This window comes from Crocodylus porosus, unplaced genomic scaffold (genome assembly GCF_001723895.1).
Source record: "Crocodylus porosus isolate Cpor-Errol unplaced genomic scaffold, CroPor_comp1, whole genome shotgun sequence".
NCBI lineage: Eukaryota > Metazoa > Chordata > Crocodylia > Crocodylidae > Crocodylus > Crocodylus porosus.
In genome coordinates this window covers 13674292-13691482 of record NW_017728925.1, presented here as the reverse complement: position 1 = coordinate 13691482, position 17191 = coordinate 13674292, and the positions used below count along the sequence as shown (strand labels likewise).

Sequence of the window (17191 nt, the reverse complement as noted above, 5' to 3'; positions counted from 1 at the left end):
AGTAGCTAGAGTCGGAAGGGACCTAGGTAGATCATCTAGTCCGACCCCCTGCCTTGGCAGGAAAGAGCACCGGGGTCAGATGACCCCGGCAAGGTGTTCATCTAACTTCCAACTTCTTGGAAAGGTGTGTATAATTAGGTGTTGGATTTGGGTTTTGTTGGCAGGTATTTATTTTTATTTGATAAAGTCGTAATCGTCTGCAAAAGAAAAGGCTACAGTTATGAGCTGAAGGAAATTATTGAGCTGTTCTTCCATAAGATGACCGACGATCCCATGAACAACAAGGACATTAAAAAGGTAGGCAGAAAAAGCCTTCTTAGTCCTGCTGACTAGCTTTTCTTAACCGTTCCAGCTGGGACCCTTGGGCATCCCTTTCCCCTCAGTTGCTCACAAACAGCAGACAATAAGTCTTGTTATTTTAAAGCAGCCTTCAGAGATTGAAAATGCTTGGTAATGGAGATTGAGCCTGGTCCCTTGATCCCAGAATCTACAAACCCTCAAGAAGTTAGAATGAGTTGACTAAAACAGATGAAGTTACTGTGGCAGTAGAGAAGACACCTTTAGAGAGCACAGTCTGGACAGAAGAGGAATAGATAAGCAGCCCCCAAAACAGGATAGAAGAAAAAGGGTTAGGGCATATGCATGATGGTGTGATGGGCGATGGCAAACATGGCAGCTGTTACACCATTAAATGCACTACGGTGGTGATGTTATGAGATCAGAGCTTTATCATTCTCTAGTTTTCAGACTACCTAATGGCAAATGAACCTCTGGTGACTTCTGGGAGGGTGGGGGGAGAGCACAACTAGGAGCAGTTCATTGCACTGGTGGTGTCCATCACGCCATTAAAATGGGTCTGTCTTGAAAATAGTCAAAGCTCTTGGGAGTACGTATCTGATGGGACCTTTGTAATTTCTTGGACCTGCTCCTCAGTAGATGATAGTTGAAGCTGCAGAAGCAGCACCTCATTTTTCAGCATTGCAGGTTTCTAATGTGGGTCTGCAGCATTTCGTGCATTGGGAATGCTCTTCAGAAACTGTTCCCTCACTTGCAAATACATATGTACACTGCTTGGTTTTGACTTGGGTTGAGGGCCTCCCAAGTAGAAAAATTAGGGATGACAACATAGTTTAGCAACTCCATCCACCCTTGGACTTAACTAACAGGCATCATAAGCAAGAAAGTGGCCAGGAACTCGTATCCCATTTTGGAAAGAATTGGTGGCTTTGCTGCTAGGATGCTGAAGAGATACTAGTAGCATTGTGTTTTAATGAGCTATATTTCCACTTTGCTCTCCCATGCTTTCTAGTCTCATGGAAAAATGGTAAGCAAACCGCAAGACCTGCTTTATTTTTTGTTAATGTTGTAATGACCTGGCTTGCATGCATATATGTCACTGCCCTTTATGGGGAAAAGGTCCTTTCTGGGTGACTGCGAATAGAGAATCTCCCTTAGCTTTAGTACCAGGGACCTGATCTTTTGGAGCCAGTTACTCTCTCCCTTCTGGTACCAAAACGTTCCAGTTGGCCTTGGTGTGCAGCACAGAGTTAACCCTCAAGTCATGTGTTGCAATGGTCATTAGAAATTCAAAGTCCATCTTTTCACTACTCCCGCACTACTCTTTCCGGAGACCTAATTGGAGAGGTGACCAAAGAGGGGAAGGCAAAGCAGAGGCCCGAGCCCAAACCCCAAAGCTTTGTTCCTGAAGCATTCAGTACAAGGTATCCAGGGAGGAAGAACCGCATCTGATCCATTCTCTCATTTCCTGTTGCAGTGGTCGTACGGGTTCTACCTAACTCACCTTCAAGGGAAGCAGGGTTTCCAGTTCTTCTGCAAGACGGAAGAGATGAAGAGGAAGTGGGTGGAGCAGTTTGAAATGGCCATGTGAGTGCTTGAGTCTTTCCTGCAAAGTTGAAGTCTGCTTGAGCATAATTGCCATTGCCAAAAAGCGTCTGGGCCCACCTGATTGCTAGCTCTTCATGGCAGGGCTCAGATTTGGGACACCTTCCACCAGAGCATGGCACCTCTTCCTGACTTCTGTGGGAGCTCCGTGCTTGACGGGACTTCTAGTATTTGTGGCCTGTGTGATACCAGCTACCAAACTGTTCATGCAAAAAGCGCATGTGCCTGGGTAGACGTGGAAGTGGCTGCTCCGGGTATAGACAGACATAGTAATTAGGATCACAGGAAAGTAGGGCTGGAAGGAGCCTCATGAGATCTAGTCCAGCCCTCTACTCAAGGCAGGATCATCTCTGACTAAACCGTCCGAGCCAAGTTGCTGTTCAACCCAATTTTGAAAACTTCCAGGGATGGAGATTCACAGCTGCATCAGTAAGAAAGGCAATCGATACAAGTTCGTAAGGCGTAGAGGTACAAGCGTAGCAAAACCGCTGGAACTTCAGCCCTGTTTGATTCGGGGTTACCGTGAGATGGGTATCCCTAAAGGAGCATGCAGAGGTAACAGATCCTGAGTCACAGCTCCTTGTCCTCCCTTGAAGGGCTTAAAAGGTACAGCTTGCCCGTAGTCTTTGAGAGGAAATGTGGTGAGAAACACTAAGCTGTTATTTGATCGAGCCATCAAAATCAAGCCCTAATCTGTGCAGAGAACTGGCAATAAGTCCTTGCATCCTGCGTAAGGCCTGCCTTGGGAATGCAGGTGAGGCCAACCTCGCGCTGGCCCTCTGCACAGAGGGAATCCTAGGTACTGAGCAACTCCGGCCGGGAGAGAGAAACAGGGTTATGCCTAAATGTATTGCAAATAATTTAATGCACACCCACACATGGCTGCAAAACTTTTCACGCTTGCACCCGATCCCAGCCATCGTGGGCGAGCTGCTAAAAGAAATCCAGCGCTTCCAAATGTCTGATAAGAATGGTTTGACCTATTCCACACCTTCCCCCCACCCCTCCCGCTCTTGAACCAGGTCCAATATTAAGCCAGAGAAAGCCAATGCAAATCACCACAACTTCCAGATGTACACGTTCGAGAAGACGACCAATTGCAAAGCTTGCAAGATGTTTTTAAGGTAAGCCGGGTTTTTCCAGCTCTTTGGAATCAGCCAGCCCAGAAAATGTTATGGAATTAACTTTCAGCCTTTCCCTGCTTGCAAATACATCCACTGGTTGAGATTTTAACCCTGCATTTTGACTTCAGCGGTTAGTTCGTTCAGCAGGAAAACAGGGCTGTACCTTGACTTCCAGTTTTCATAAGGTGGCCTGCATGAAGGGAGGATGGGGGGGGGTTTAGAAATGGTAGAGGGGAAAAGAGCCACATCCCGTGCGGTTACCATGCTGAATCTCCAAGTTAGCCCTGGCTTGAAGGGTTGCTATCAGGTGAACGCCGGTGGCCAAAGTAAAAATGAACCGGGGTTTCAATCCAGTTCCCATTGAGCAAGTGTCCATGCTGTGTACAACAACACAGCAGTGGGCATAAGCTCAATCCCCAGCCTTGAGCCTAAGGAGAAGAAGTTGGAGCCACCTTGTTCATGTAGAGGTGGTCTTTCAGCACAATGTGGAGACCTGTGGGTGTTCTTACCCCTGGTAGTTGGATAAACTCAAAATGGGTCAATCCTGGGGTCTTCCACAAGCATCACCAGCAACACCAAGAACAGCTTAAAACAAATTATTGAACGTGAAAGAAAATGGAAATGGTCATTAGGAGAACAAGCAATTAGGGAGATGAAATTCATGACTTTCCAACATCTCTTTTCACAGAGGAACTTTCTACCAGGGCTATCTTTGCACGCAATGCGGGGCAGGTGCTCACAAAGAATGCTTGGAAATCATCCCACCGTGCAAGATCAGTAAGTCACCCGGTATCTTAAGCTGCTTTTCAAAAAGGACTCTGTTGCTTGTGAATCATCCAAAACCTTTTTCTTTGCCTTTTATTCTTTACATTAAATTCCGTCTAAAAATTTACATCCTATTCCTGAATAATTAAAAACTAACACATAATTGCTTTCTCTATTAAAGCTGGTTCCAGTATCGTAACTCTTTCTTGTTGTTGATCACTTCCTCTCTCTGGGTGACCAGCCAGAACAATGGGATAAAATCTGCATGTTTTTAATGGAGATGGTGAGAGAACGAGAGCAAGTGTATGTGCTTTTAGGGAAGAAGGGAGTAATTCACTCCTAGTGAGAAGGGTATAATAACTACTGCATCTGATTTGATGTGGTGATGGTGGGATGTTGTTCTTATTCTAATTCCTAATGAACATACCAGCCCTAGGCCCTCTATCTGCTCTTTTTCTCCTGCTCCTAAACCACCACCACATGCAGACAGGCTGGTGCGTAGATCCTGGTGCATGGAGTCACTTGGCTCCTGTCTCCTTGGGCAGAGTGACATGTCAAGCAGGATGTAATTCTCCCTAAATTAACCCTTTTATTTTAATGTTTATTTTCAGGTTCCTCGGCAGACCAGGTATGTTTGTTTCACGGCCTTCTCATCCACACTGAACACCCATCCGTGGGGAGGGATTGTCTGGCCGACTGCAGCTGTGTCTCACTAGTCCAGATTTAATTACTGCCACGAGCTTTCGGCAGAATGGGTGGCCCTTGGGGAGAGTGCCCAGCAGGCACTGAACATATGACACCAATATTTTGAGCCCCTCCTGACCTGGGTCTGATCCCACCAGGAACTGAATGCTCCTGGTTTCTTTTAAATGTTTCTGGTTACCTTTGAATGCTCCTGGTTTCCTTTCACTTAAGTAGGATCTGCAAAGACTGAGTAGGATCAGGCCTGATGACGAATATCTTTTGTTTTAGCTTAAATTGGCCTGTTTTTTAAAATACTACTGTCTTCACCCTCCACTGGTGGTGGGCACCACCAGGAATACTTGCCCACTGAGCTGCCAGCGATGCTGATTTTCAGATCACCTGTGTGGGGAGTTAAGGGGATTACTTCTCATCCTGGTATTTCCTTTGTCTGTCTGTGAAGTCTGCTCCGACAGAGAATTGAAACCCTCCTGTCCTAAACGTGAACAGTTATCTCTGAGGAATGACACCATATTCCCCTGCCCCCTGGAAAACAGTGACTCCTGCCACAATTGCCTGTGGGGCTTTGTGGTAACAAGGGCAGGGCAGAGCTTGCTCTGGTGCACAATGTTGTATTTTATCTTCCAGTACATTCAATAGCAATAAGCCTAATTGAACTTGCTCCTCTCTCTCTCTCTCTCCCTCTCTCTCTCTCTCTCTCTCTCTCTCTCTCTCTCTCTCTCTCTGCAGGACCCATTAAATGTAGGACCTGGTAAGGGCATCTTTCGTTTTGTTGCTTTACAAAAGGGCAGGTGGGGGGAGGAGGCACCTTTGGATTTTGGTTCAAAGAGCTGGTCTGCAAATTTTGGAAGAGGGTTCCCTGGGCTTTGCACCTAATGTCATTTGAAGACGTTTCTCCCCCATCTCCCACCACCAAAAAAAATAGTGACATCACAAAAAGCCCTATTGTAGACATTTGCTCCTGCCTGTCACCTATAGGTCCCTCTCCCCTTTGTTCCTCCTACTACTACATTAAGCACTTTTGTTTTCTCAATTATAAAAAGCCTTGATAGCTGCAGAAGGGCACCTTGCTTTCTGCACAAAACAGGCAATGGAGTTGAGCCCAAGCCAACTGGTCTCCTGTGAGAATCCTTCTAAGTCTCTTCCTCCTTTGCGAATAAGTAACCTAAAGCCGCAAGAAGGGTTTTCTCCAGTGCCATCCCATGCCAACTGACATTTTGACTCTGCCTTGCTTTATTGCATCTGTGCTGTTTGGCTCCTTGACTGACTGGTTGGAAGTCTTCTGCTTCCCGTAAATAACTGTTCAGTCCCGAAGAGAGTCGGGGAAATTTATTGTGCCAGATCTTCCCTGGAAATAAACCAATCTTGTCTCGGCAGAGAGCCCGGTTAGGCGGACAGGAGCGGAACATCCTCCTGTAAGATTGCAAGCCCAGAGCACGGTGGTTGTAATAATTCATGGTGCAACTGCTGCAGTTGTCTCTTGAAGGGTTCATGATTCATTTTGGTCACTAGCATACTTTCCTCTGCTAGTGCAGACTGTGGTTCTGGGATAGTCCCAAATGCACTGTCCGGCAAAAGAAGCCTCTTTCCTGTAAGAGAAGTTCACCTAGCCCGAGCTGGGGATCTTTAAAAGATTCTTTTAAAGCCTATTGCTTCTCTTTGATCTGGGCTGGGGGGAAAGCTGTTCTAAGAAAGGGTTAAGGACAAATAATGGCTGAATGCAGCTGAGGAGGACTATTTCATGTGCAATCATTTGCAAAGCATATGGACTTTTGCAGAGAATTACAAAGAGACCACAGGGAGTTTATGTCCCCAGCCCCACTGAAACCCTGTGGGAACTGAGTGGTTATTTGGCCCTTTTGCAATCCCAGTCTTTGGTACTTACTATGCAGTGGGTTGTTTGTAACTTGTTGTTGCCCAACAACAGCTTACCTGAAACGGCAGTGTTCAATTCCAGGTGATGAGCTGGGGTTTCATCGGGCCCATCTTTATCTGCCCACATTTTATTCTGATTGCTGCTCGTTCTCAAATGAACCATTTAATTCAGGCTAATTGCAGCTCTATGGGCGTGCTTCTACTTTAGCGGCAGCCTGTTTCTGCAGGGATGTCCTACCTACATGCATGCTCCCAATCCAGGTGAAGCTGGTCTGGGGGTCTCTCCCTGCAGTTGCCTCAAGACGCCTGTTTCCAGTCTGCTTACAAGCGGGCAGCAGGGATGATGCTGGCACTACCTCAGAGGCATGCATGGGTCTGGAGCAGGAAGGTGGCCCATGCACAGGAGGGGTGCCCTGCCACTATGCTACCACAAGCACCGATCCCATTAGCCTTCATGATCTCTGCTGAACACATCCTGACAGCTGATGGTCAGGGTCACAAAGAGTGCTTGTAGTAACAACGGCTGGATGGGTCACAAAGGGATCTGGTGGTGACAACCGGTCTTGTTCTTTTTAACAAAACGATTAACGAAGCTGTTCTTCCATTTCTCTTTCTAGGTCCTAAAATGGTGGCAGTTCAGAATTACCATGGCAACCCAGCTCCCCCGGGGAAACCAGTGCTAACATTTCAAACTGGGGATGTAATAGAGCTGCTGAGAGGGGACCCGGATTCCCAGTGGTGGGAGGTGAGTGGAGCTGCCCGTTGGGAAATGTCCAGAGACTCTTCAGTTGTGGCAGCTGGGTCGTCTCAGAGTCCTCTGGTTTGTTTTTGACAGCACTCATAGCCCTTGCTGCTGGCGTGTGATCTCGCAGGGTCAGAGTTTCCAAGGGTACTTCTTGGGAGGCTGGGTCAGGGAGGGATGCAGCCTGCAATCACCAGCGGCCGGAGCAGTCTGTCTCATCCTGCTAGCGCTGTGCTGAAAACATGCCCCCGCAGGCACTTTCCCCAGTGCTGATCTTTTTCTTTTGCTTGGTTTTTACAGGGGAGGTTAATACAGACCAAGAAATCGGGTTATTTCCCCAGCTCATCAGTAAAGCCCTGTCCTGTGGATGCCAGGGTAAGTACCGAGATCTGGATCCAAGCGTCTCCAGTGTGCAAGGGGGATGCTTGGGAAGTAGGGGTCTGATCTGGGACCCTGATAAAGCGCACACATCTAAATCACAGTCTGCATCTATAGGATATTGGACATCTCTGCTTATTGCAAGGGAGTCGCTTTGGTTTTCCAGGAATGCACTTGGCCATTTGGGACTACACCCCTCCCTGCTGGGGCTTGATTTGAGAGGGGGAGATGCACATTATAGGGAGGGAAGGATGTCACATAGCACAGGTGTTTGATGCCTTTCTCCAGAGGGCAACTTCACACAGCAGCACTTTGTCGGGAGCCCCCAGCTATGCCCAGGAAAGAGACTCCAACACCTCCTGAAGTGTGAGTTTTGCTGGCAGGCTCAGCTCAGTCGAGGAAGTAGGAACGGCTGCCTGCATTGGTTCCTCTTCAGATATTTCACGCAACATTGCCAAGGGATTCGGGATGGAGCATGCAAGTTATTTTGCTTAAAGAGACAGTCATGCTTGTTTATCAGGCCAAAAGGATTTGCTTTGATGTACTGTAGTGCCATGTCTTGAAACCATATAAATACCGTGTGCCATGGGGTTGTTGTTTTTTAAATTTTAATTACTCTAAATCGCATCTCTTCACTGAACTGAGTAAAATGCCTGACAGTTTGCTGTCAGATTAACCATTGGAGAGCCATTCGCTGTGATGGGTAAGCAACGTTTCTGCTGCTAGCATTATGGGACATTGTCCTGCCTTGGCTTTGCTATTGTGGCTCAAGTCTGCTGGGCAGGGCAGACTGGGAGAGGAGACTTTTAGGCTATTGTCAAGGGAGTGCTTCTTCCCTTGCGGCTTTACGTGAAAATCAAGTAAACAAGAAAGTCTGACAGTGGCTCAGCGAGAGCAAGAAGCAGTGCTTTAGCAGAGAGATGTGCTGCAGCCTCCGGTGAGCAATCCTCCAAATTAATACTTTAGTTTCTAGTCCTTGTGTTCACACTTGAAAACCCCAGCATGCATCTCGGCCTTAGTCATTGATGGCATCAGTTTTGGGGGGCAGCCCAAGCCCCTTACGCTTTTATTGCTCTTCAAGTAACACTGTAGATGGATCTGACCTATGCTTATCTAATCTAAAATAATGCGTGCACACGTTCTCCCCAGTCCTTCTAGTAAAGCCCTGGCTGCAGTCACCATTCATCTCTTTGGGTGATATGTTTGGCAGCGGTTGTACCCAGATGTCATCTCCCTGACTGGGTGGCACCTTTGGCCATTGGTTATAATATTTCAACCTTTGGCTATGTGCCTCGGGATGCTGCTGGTGAGGGATTACTGCCAATGACTAATCTGCTTACCTCCTCTTCCTGTTTGGACTTTGACATCAAGAAACAGATTGTCTAAAAACAAGCAGTGAGCTTATTCCGCAGGTCAGCAATGCAGTGTGATCTAGTGGGGTGTGAAGTGGGCAAGGAGTCTGTATCTTTTCCCAGTTTTGCCCCTCTAGAAAGTTGCTTTCCTTTGTGTGGCACACTTTTTCCATGCTCACCCAACATTGCAACCTGTTTTGAGAACAATTATATAGTGCAAAACCTACATCCTGGTTTTCACCGCAAGTTTTAAAAGCTTTCACTTGCTTTTCAGCAATAAAGGGCTCAAATAAATCAAAGGCCATGGTCCACTCAACATAGCTATTTTGCGTGGCGTGTTTAACAGAGCTGCAGTTGATTATAGCACCCTTCCTCCAACTGCGAAGAGAATAATTCATAAAAAGCTTGGCATATAAAAAGACTCCCAGAGAGGAGCATATCCAAGGTGATCTATAACCTAATTAGATCTGTGCTCTCCAGTAATAAGCGCTATTCTCTTTGCTTCAGCCTCCCAACAGCCGGCCTCCATCGAGAGAAATAGACTACACCGCATATCCTTGGTAAGTCGGTTGTTAAATTGGACCTACAGATAAAAATACTTTATGACAAACATAAAGATATATTGACTTGGCCGTCTAATTTTGTTTCTTTGTCTCACATCCGCTGTGTAATGCCAAATTATGAAAGGGAGTGAGAATCTGCTTTTGTATCCTAGCCACTATTGATGCACAGCAAGCTGTGGGAATTTCAGACGAACACGGCAAAGATAGTGGACTGCATTCGTGCATAAGCATTTTGTTGCTGATGAGCGAAGTCTAAATTCAGAGCCCAATCCAAAGCCCCACCGCTATCCATGGGGCCCCCTCTACTTGTTACAGGTGTTCTATGGTTCCACGTGCAAAGTAGCTATCACACAATAAAAAGCTCCAACCAGCTATAAAGTTAGACTTCAAAAACCTGTACTAACTTTATAACAGGTTGCTATCAAGCTTTAATTTGCACATGTAGCAGAGTCTTCCCTGCGGGGCTCCGAGCTGCAGGGGTGCACCATGCCCAGTAAAACTCCCCCGATCCCTAGGGATGGTGGCAGCCCTGATCCCTAGGGTCTGGGGGTTTCCCTCACTCCCAAGCCCTATGGATCATGGCTGCTGTAATGTTTAGGGCTTGAGGGTATGGGAAACCACTGGACCCTGGGGATCATGGTAGCTGTGATGCATAGGGCTCCAGGATGCTGGAAACCCCCAGGGCCAGAGGATTATGGTGATCCTCCAACCCCAGGAGTTTCCCACACCCCTGAGGCAGAGGGATCACCCTGCAGCAATCTTCTGGCCTTGTGGGATCCCTACACCTCCGGGAAGAGGAGATCACTGCAGCAGCATGGGACACCCCTGTGGCTGGGGGCCCCTCACCTGGGATGCATGGGGCTCCCAACTCTGGGAAACTACTACTTGCTGGTGCAGGGGGAGCCTGGGCTCCCCCTACACCAGCCATAAGGCATGATGGGATCTAATGTGTGATCCCACAATCGTGCCTCCTGCCCTGCTTATGTGGTATGGCAGGAGGTGTGATTGTGTGAATCGCGTGTTGGATCCTGTTGCGTCTTTACCTGCATGTGTAGAGGGGGCCTGGCAGCGGTGCTGTCATTAATGGTTGTAGATGAGAGCACAAGTAGAAATGCATTTGTCGATGTCATCATACTTTCCTCTGTGTTATTTGTCCCATGTGCCTCTTGACATGGCAGCCCCCTGCTCAGGAGACAGATGCAAGAGGTCAGTATATAGCATTAGCAGATCATTGCAGGAAAACCTGTGCTTTGTATATCCCCACCTCTGCCCTTAAGCTCTTTCTGTCGGTGCTTTACTTTCCCGAGTCCTAAATTAACCCTCAAAGAAGTTCACTAAAATCTATTCATCTGGGGACTCCTGCTCAATCCATGTGATTTTTCTAGGAGCTGTATAAATCAAGGGACTTCAAAGGATTCTGTGTCACTAAATCTTTCCTCTTAAATTGCAAAGTAGTTCCTTGCGATTTAAATACCTCTGATCACTTTTTTGTCTGCCTATAAAGAGCTTGATCAGACCTTCTTTTATGATCCTTCCAGCTGCCCTTGAAAAGTGGACTGTTTTGTTACACAATGCAAATCTTTAAGGTGATAATTAAAAAAAAAATCTGTACCTAACATTATTAATATGCAAATTCTGTACCATGCTTGAGCAGTGCAATATTTTTGTGCCCAAGATCAGAAAGGAGGTTTATCACCCCTGGAGGGTGCTGTCTAACAGCGTGGTCTGTGAGGAAGGCAAGTAGAGAACCAGGGCCTATAAAGCTTTCGTGAGATCATAAAAGAGTAGCTGCTAGTGTAAGGACCATGCTGTCACTTAATGCAGAAGTGGGGGAAATACAATGGATAAGTCCTTGCTCCTTTCTGTTTAAGGAGGGGGTTTTTTTCTGATCAATAGGGAATAATTTATTGAAAGTTTAACCCCTGTACAATTCAAAGTGCTGTACAACTCTCCACAGTACCTAACAGAGCCTTGTCTGACAGCCCTCCCTCCATGGTACCTGGCTGCTCTGTGATGGCAGCACCTAAAGAATGTGTCTGTTTAGGTTTGCTGGGAACATGGAGAGGCAGCAGGCCGACAACTTGCTGAAGTCACATGCGAGTGGGACATACCTGATCCGGGAGAGGCCAGCGGAGGCTGAACGCTTTGCAATCAGCATTAAGTGAGTATAAGCCACCTACATCACTACACTGAGTAAGGCTTCTGCCACAACCCAGCACCCAGTGGAAGATGTGCAAAGACACTCCTGCATCGCCTCACCCCAGTTGTCTTTCCTGCCTCATGCAGGGGGGCTGGACCCAGTGATCTTCCAGCCCCTTACAATATATATATATATATGAAACAGTGGGCGTTTGCATGAATGGAGCGGAGATAAAGTGTCCAGGGAACACAGGGCAGCATGGTGGAGTGAGCTGGTAGCAATCTAGGCCGTGCCTGTGAGCGTGACATTGTTAAATGTGCAAGCCTCACTCTCCTCTGGCTCTGCCTCTGAGGAAATCTCGTGATTCTTACGACAGCCGGATTGTATTAGAGGCTGGTAAACTTTTGATGGAAGATGCTGCTTTCTTCCTTCGTTTGAAATAGCAAGTGCAGCTCCCCCAATTAACTTGACTTGGAGGCATGTATTTTAAGATGCATTACTGCTGATGCCCAGCTGTAGGAGCAGATAACCGTGTCCTTGCTGGATTTGAAGCAATCAAACCAGTACCAAGTAGAAGGACTGAGATGAAGGGCCAGTTAGATGTTGGTATAGGGCTGTTGGAATCGGGGTATTTCTGGATTACTCAGGTAGCTCCTCTGGAAGTTCAGGCATCGGGCAGTGGCTGTAGCATGGTGTTACACTGAACAGCTAGTTCCCTGTGACCCCACAAATGGCTACTAAGGTTCATGGGTACTTCATGCAAGAGTAAGCCAGGAATGGGAGAGTTCTGCTCCCAGCTCTGACTCAGGTGACCCTGCCTCACTTAACCTCGTGTTTCAGACTCTCCATCTGCAATGGGGAATATTGTCATGCCTGCCAGGGGGCTGAAACAAACCATTAATGTTCACAGTAGAGAGAAAAACGGTAAGTACTATTACACGGTGCGTGTGTCTACATGTGCATTTACACCGGCTTGAAATTACTGCGCAGTAAGTGGGAAAAGGCAGGTGTCTACACATGCAGGTGTTAAAGCACCTACTTTGAACACCTTCAAGAGAAATTTGAATGTTTATTTTGCTGGGATCCCGTGCCCCCAGCTGACTTCCTGCCCCTGGGGTGGGGGACTGGACTTAACGATCTTCCGAGGTCCCTTCCAGCCCTAATGTCTATGAAATGTATGACAGCATGTTAACACTATGTGGACAGACTTGGGACTAAAATTAGTCCCAAGTCAGTCCCCACACAGCGTTAATATGCAGTAACTAGTCAGGCATAAATTTGAAGTCAGCATAAATCACCATATTTACTGCACAGTGTGGGCATGCGCGTGTAGATGCACACCCATACTGTGCAGTCATTTTGGTTACTGCGCAGTAAATGCACATGTGTAGATATGCCCAGTGAGGCATAATCGAATGCCTATGTGTCAGGAGATTTCTGAGCTGATGTGATTCCTGTCACAGGTTTAATGAGGAAGTAAAACACATAAAGGTGGTGGAGAAGGACAACTGGATTCACATCACGGAAGCCAAAAAGTTTGAAAGTCTCTTGGTATGTTTTTGAAGCTGCTCAGGCTGTGGCTGTGGGTACCATTGGCTGGTTTGGAGACCTGCTGAACCCCAGTGACAATCTAATGCACATGATGTCTTCTCTCCAGGAATTAGTTGAGTACTACCAGACCCACTCGCTGAAGGAGAGTTTTAAACAGCTGGACACAACATTAAAGTACCCGTACAAATCACGGGAACGCTCTACCTCCAGAACCTTCACTCGCTCCCCAGGTAAAAACCATCTTAACCACCCCAGCAAAGCACGTCCAATCTAACACAGCCGTTTCTGTGGGAAACCAGCCTGCCAGTGCCCCTTTCCTATCTTTGAGAACTACCTGCAGGGTAAAGTATAGAAGATCCGTCTACTAACAAAATAGGGGTCCCAGATTTTATGGTCAGAAGGGACTCTTAAGCCCTTCTTCTGTGACCTCAAGAAAGGAATATGCCCAGTCTACGATCTGGACTTCTTAAGCCCAAAATGAAGTCTCATGCACTATCAGTTGCACTGTCCTGGTTTCACCAAGCAGGTGAATTCAGGCTGGGTTCCCCCTGTCCTGCCCCCAGCAGAGATGCTGAAAGGATGGGGCTTGAAGCGAAATCACATGGGAGGTGGGAAAGAAGTTTGTAAAGTCAGACATGGAAGATGCTCATGGGGGAGGAATTCTCTTTCCTTTCATTTGGAGGAAATTTCATTTTAATTCATTTGGAGCCGTCATTTCAAACATCCTCCAGGAAACGACCTTGTTGGCTGTGATACTTTGGGGTTTATTTTCTGCTGCATCCCTGTACCAATTTTCCAGCCCCTTTTTGCATAATGGGCTGTGGTTATTGTTTTGCAAAGTACGCTCTGCTCTGCGGCGGGGCGGGTGTTCTGCACATTGTAGGATCGCCTTTATACTGCTAAAGCAAGCACCAATTATGGGGTGCCAAAAATCAGACTAGTCAGTGATCTCTGCCTGAGAAATTTCAGGCGCTTCATTATAAATATAAAAGGACAGAAGCCCATCAAAATGAGCAGGAGGACCTGCTCAGCAGGAGACACAAGCATCCTGCCTATTTAACTGCAAATGCTTCTGCGCCTAACTGAAAAATAGTCTGATTATGCTCATTTCAAAACCAGTGAAAGTCTTCAAGCAAGCAAGATCTGATTGCTAAAATGAATGGGGTGTTTTTTCAGAAAAATATCTTAACGAAGGCAAATTTGACAACAAAAGAAAATTCATTTTCTCTGAAAGCTTCAAAAATGAATGTCTTCAATGTTTGTTTTTTTAATTTTGAAAAAAATGTCATTTTACTAAGTAGCATTCCTTTAATTTTTCCTATTCTTCAAAAGAGGGGAAGGAAGGAAGGAAGGAATGAGTTTGGCTTATGAAAATCACATTACGTTTAAAGTTGAAAATTTGACAATTAAAATGGTTAGGTTTGAAAATGGTCTAAAAATCGAATTTCAACCACAAGGAATGGCCTTCTCTGTTGCGGGGAGGCAGGGAAAGGTTTTGATTGGCAATGTTCAGCTAGTGCTATCCACCTTCCTGCAACGGCCAGTGACACCAGATTCATGCCAACGTTTCCAAAATGAGAAGCAGGCCTGGGAATCTCCCTCCTGATTTATGCTGGTGTGAGTAAAGGCAAATCTGGCCAGTATATTTTAGCTAGGTTAGCTGCCTTTGCAGTCTTGTCTAAGCTTTTTCTGCTGCCTTATTGCCACCGCCGAGAGCTTCTGACCAAGTGCTGCATGCTTTGTTTTATCTTTCTTTGTTAGCTTTTATGGCATGGCGGGGTTTTCATTTCCTTTTTAATTCTTGTTCCTCTGCTTCTCTGTGTTTCTCTCTGACCTCTTTGCAGCTTCCTGTGCTTCCTACAACTTTTCTTTTCTCAGTCCTCAGGGCCTCAACTTTTCTTCTCAGAATTCCTCTACTCCTTTCTGGTCAGGTATACAGCTTCTTCCGTTCATGAGCCGAAAGCACCATCTACCGGCCATCTCTGCAGTCGCAGAGTCTCTGCCGGCCGTTTGATGTGACACAAAAGTCTCCTGCTTGAAAGCCTTCAATCGCAGGACCCCTGCCTAAAACCCCTTGCTGTCCCTTCTAATCTCCACTGACATACCCGCATCCCCTTGGGGTACAAGCGGGGGGTGGGGGGTGTGGAAGGATAACCAGGGAAACATTAAAATATGGAGAGAGGGGAGAGAAAAAGATGCAAATCTAATACATTGGGATCTGACTGCGTGCTTCAAGCGTGACCGGATTTCCCTGTGTGTCTCTGAGAACGGACATTGCCATCTCACCATCGTAAAGCCCTGCTTTTCCTTGCTGCAATTATAGAAGGGTTACATTTCCAGTAGTTTTGAACTCTGGTGTTATCAGCATTGCTGTGCAGCATTTTAATCAGCGCTGCTGCGGAGAGCCCAAGAGGTCAACAACTGCTTTGCTGACGTCATACTATTTAGAAAGCGGGGTGGTGTCTTTATCACTAAACCCTGCTGGCTCGCACGTGCTACGAATAAGCAGCCTCCCTTTCTGGTTTGCCCAGAAATGTGTTAAAAGATGAGATGCAAAAATGCGCTTTAAGAAACAAATTGGGCCCCAACTCTTTGTCTTTTAGCTTTGGGCCTTTTCTTCGTTTTGGACAGCAAAAATTAAAGCCGGGCTCCTGAGTGCTGCAAACTCCCCAAGAACAAAAAAAGTGTAAAAGATGCTGTTGGTACTGGATTTTTTTAAAAGGTGGAGGCATTTTTATTGGGTTTTTTGTCAGGTTAAAAATAGTCCTTTCTTGTCACCCTGATTTGGGGCTTCATTGTGCTGAGCTCTGTATGTCCTTTTACAAAGCAATTCTTCCCCCCCCTAAAATTTGCTGGAAATGCCAGCTGCTGATGAAAGAGTTCAAAGCTTTCATAATTCACACTCCACTCTCTAGCCTGGCACCCTGAATAGGAAGAATGAGCCTCGCAGTAATTGTATTTTCTGTGTATTAATCATCTCTGTTGCCATCCTCATTTCCTTCTGTCCTGAGAGCTGGAGACCTGGGCAAAGCTTTCTTCACCCAATGCCAGTTCAACCTGGGTTTGCAGAAACCTCTGGAAATGTATTAAGGTCAGCTAGAAGGTCCTCAGACTCGAGGACTGTTTGATAGAAACCAAATGTAAGCACGTTTGTAGATCTCCAGAAAGAACCCTTCTCTCCTTCTTTATTTGCCTGCAGCATGCATCTCATGACAAGGAGAAAGCACCATCGCAAAAGTCACATCCCTTCATGCCATTAAATCCCCACTTCCCTCTGCCAGCACACAGGATCCAGGTGCGACTCCTCACCTTTTTGACCCATCTGACCTCTGCTCCTCTGTGCCAAAGGAAACCACCCTCCTTCTTCCTAGCCACCGAGGACTCCACCTGGTGCTGCCACCAGATATCGATTCAGTTCCCAGCCCCAGAGACAATTTTAGCCATGAATGTTACTTGCATGTTAGAAAGCATTGACCAGCTCCTGCTCATTCTTAGCACCCCAGATCCCCAACTCGCTGCCCCACTCACTGGATTAAAATTGGGGGCTCCTCTGATATCATAGAGCCTCTCAAACCTCATGCTTGGGAACATACATTCATAACCAGCTAGGATTAGGAAGAGCTTTCTCCTTGCCAGGAGACTGTCGCACAGATGGACCCTATTCCACAACCCAAGAACCTGGGGCCCTTTTCCCAAGACCACCATCCCAGCCACTATCAAGCTAAGTAATTGGCCTTGTATCCCAATGCCCAGGTATTGCTGAGCGTGCTTCGAAAGAATCAATCTGATTCCCAATTCTGAGGGATCTTAAATATAAACTCCTTTCCAAAATCTCCCTTTGGAGCAGTCCATTGGGCACTTGGAGCAGTAACCTTCCCCTCCCCACAGATACGATGGGAATAACATTGAAATATGTTTTTGTTGGTTTGTTTCCTTTGTTCTTATAAAACCTTGACTTTTATCCTGCTTCCCATTGAGCTGGCTCTCAACCCAATCACCTTCAGCAGTACTCAAGGAGAAGGTAATAGCCCCTAATAGATAGTCCCCTTCCCGGCCATCTAGTGACTAATGGAGCAGTACAGCTGATCAGGACTTGT

At 46.6% G+C, this 17191-nt stretch overlaps 1 protein-coding gene across 5 annotated transcripts in view; it reads left to right on the top strand.

Annotated features, from left to right (window-relative positions):
* The window catches only part of VAV2 (vav guanine nucleotide exchange factor 2), a 270272-nt gene that overhangs the window by 246864 nt on the left and 6217 nt on the right, over positions 1–17191 (top strand). For 3 of the 5 annotated variants that reach the window (XM_019540898.1, XM_019540899.1, XM_019540896.1), the window contains 12 exons: positions 165–297; positions 1775–1884; positions 2925–3026; positions 3715–3803; positions 4403–4419; positions 5223–5244; positions 6986–7113; positions 7411–7485; positions 9348–9400; positions 11448–11564; positions 13007–13094; positions 13201–13324. In XM_019540898.1, coding sequence (XP_019396443.1) covers positions 165–297; positions 1775–1884; positions 2925–3026; positions 3715–3803; positions 4403–4419; positions 5223–5244; positions 6986–7113; positions 7411–7485; positions 9348–9400; positions 11448–11564; positions 13007–13094; positions 13201–13324 — 1058 coding nt within the window. Of the gene's footprint in view, positions 1–164; positions 298–1774; positions 1885–2924; positions 3027–3714; positions 3804–4402; positions 4420–5222; positions 5245–6985; positions 7114–7410; positions 7486–9347; positions 9401–11447; positions 11565–13006; positions 13095–13200; positions 13325–14938; positions 15026–16293; positions 17019–17191 lie in introns of those variants that run through there. The other 2 variants (XM_019540901.1, XM_019540900.1) reach the window with 2 other exon arrangements.